The sequence below is a fragment of the Gossypium arboreum genome, chromosome 3 (assembly GCF_025698485.1).
Source record: "Gossypium arboreum isolate Shixiya-1 chromosome 3, ASM2569848v2, whole genome shotgun sequence".
Taxonomy (NCBI): domain Eukaryota; kingdom Viridiplantae; phylum Streptophyta; class Magnoliopsida; order Malvales; family Malvaceae; genus Gossypium; species Gossypium arboreum.
The window spans coordinates 29,582,163-29,584,678 of record NC_069072.1 but is presented as its reverse complement, the minus strand read 5'-3'; the positions used below and the strand labels follow the sequence as shown (position 1 = coordinate 29,584,678).

At 28.5% G+C, this 2,516-nt stretch overlaps 1 protein-coding gene across 1 annotated transcript; it reads left to right on the top strand.

Moving 5' to 3' along the window:
- Positions 1 to 777: 777 nt before the first annotated feature.
- LOC108461397 (MLP-like protein 43) lies at positions 778 to 1,760 on the top strand. The gene is made up of 2 exons (XM_017761239.2): positions 778 to 1,100; positions 1,222 to 1,760. The coding sequence occupies exons 1-2, from the start codon at positions 848 to 850 to the stop codon at positions 1,497 to 1,499; spliced, it is 531 nt and encodes a 176-aa protein (XP_017616728.2). The 5' UTR covers positions 778 to 847; the 3' UTR covers positions 1,500 to 1,760.
- Positions 1,761 to 2,516: the final 756 nt, after the last annotated feature.

Sequence of the window (2,516 nt, the reverse complement as noted above, 5' to 3'; positions counted from 1 at the left end):
CACAACCAGCGTTTGATTTCACAACTTTAAATATATATTTATTTTCAATATAGTTGAGTGGAGAATTAAAATTCATCTAAATAGAAACTAGTAAATGAATAATTTAATATTAAATATAATATTTATTAATAATATAAATAAATTGATTTGATTTTACATAGATACAGAACTCATATCATTAAAAATACAATAATATTTAATAATTCATATATTTATATATTTATATCTTGTTAGGTATATTCCCAAATGCTACAATTAGGAATCACAAATTTATATTTTATAAAATTTGAGTTTAACATATTTTGATAATGCAATGTATAATGCTGTGTTCTCTTTAATTTTTAGAATTTTGCCATATTGTCATTTTATTATTAATATTATGTTTCTAGTATAATGTTGGTATAATATAATGTTGTTACCATGTTCAGACTTATTTATTTACATAAAATAATTTTTATTTATTAAAATATTAATTTTTATACTCATTAAATTAAATATTAGATACAGTGGTAAAACATATTATACTCCTAAAAAATGTAGATTTGAATATTGAAAACAACATAATTGAAAGGAATAGTTATAAATACTGAACATAAATCATAAAACGGATATGAAAAGTATAAAAAGAATCAAATAAATGAATCCAACATTTATTATTTTAAATATTTGTGAATGAATTTTAAATAAAATAAAACTTTTATGTTTCTAGTTCAAAGAAGATTCAATAAGGAAACTAATTGTGCAAAATTAAATATGTGGTGAATGACAATTAGTTAAGGAAAAGGAAATTGAGTAGTATCATTTGGAGAGGATTATTGCCTTAGATATTGACACCAGTCTATAAATAATGTCTAGCCTAAACATCAAACAAATCACTCCCACATCAAACATCGTTAGTGAAACAATGGCGTCTTCAGCTCTGACGGGTAAGATTGAGGCAGATGTAGAGATTAAGTCTTCTCCTGGACAGTTCCATGAAATGTTCGCCCACAAACCGCACCATGTGCACCATACTTGCTATGACAAGATTCAAGGATGCGATTTACTTGAAGGTGAATGGGGAAAAGTTGGTACCATTATCAGTTGGCGTTATGTGCATGGTATGATATTTGAACATGGCAAACCCAAAAATCTTCTCAAGCTTTTTGCTTGATTTCTTTACCTTTTTATCTGTTAATTTTAATATCAATATCGTATATCAAAACAATATTGTTTGTTCAGATGGAAAGGCTAAAGTTTCAAAGCAGCTAGTTGAAGCGATAGATCCTAGTAAGAACTTGATCACTTTCAGAGAGATAGAAGGAGATCAACTGAAAGAGTATAAGAGCTTTGTAGCCACGCTTCAAGCTTCGCCTAAGAACAAGGGTAGTGGCAGCATAGTGCACTGGACTGTGGAATACGAGAAACTGCACCACGGGATTGCACATCCCGAGACTCTGTTGCAATTCTTGGTGGATGCCTCCAAGGACATTGACGCTCACCTCACCCAACCAAACTAAAGGATCGATTAAGAACATCCGATGTCCGTACTGCTCACTACTACTACCTGAAGCAGTACTAATCTAATTAAGAATAAATTGACAGCTACCTTACTTCTTTGTTTCAATTCGAATATGTATACACGTTTGGATCAATATGCTGTCAAGGAGAGGGAGCTTTATTTTCTTAGTATTTGTTGTTTAATTATGTACCAGGTTGAATGTATGAACCATGTGCTTGTGTGTTATATTTTGTAATATAAAAGTATGGTTTGGTTACAATTTTTGTCAGAATTTTATTGATATTTTGATAATAAAAAACTAAAACTTACCCATATCATGAAATATATGTACTAATCTTCAACATTTCAGTATTTTCATTCCAACACTAAAAATTTATCCAAAAAATTTGAATTTTGTTATTTCGGTTCTGAATTTAATTGTGGTTTGAAAATTTTTATTGTTGTAATAGTGTAATTATAAAAAGAACACTGGAGTTTACCAAGAAAATTGAAAATCATTTTAAAAAAGATAATTTCTGAATCTGCATAAAAAATTAGAGACAATCTTAAGTACATACGAAAATTTTAGTACCCTTGCAATGTCTAAAAATCAATACCTATGCGTTGTTTTTTATTTGAAAATTATAAATCCGAATTCAATATCCAATCGTGATCCCGAACAATTTCGAATATTAAACCAAATTTTAAAACTCAAAAATATAAATTATAACTTTATAGTCGAAAAAAAAGGCAAATTGCATTTACTCATGTTTGAAAGGGCATTTCAACGGAAAGAATAATAAACGAGATTGTATCCATTGATTTTAGCAACAATCACGTCAATTATTTTATTAATGCTGAAATGTTGTCTCATGCATCTGAAAATTAGTGAAACTGAATTTCATGCGTGTGCTTCTTTTAAACTATGATCAAATAGGAGTATAGTAATGATAGCATAGCAGTAATCATATTAATAAGCATGTCAAAGGTACCATCATAGCATACATGCATTTACAAAAATAGGAAACATATACAT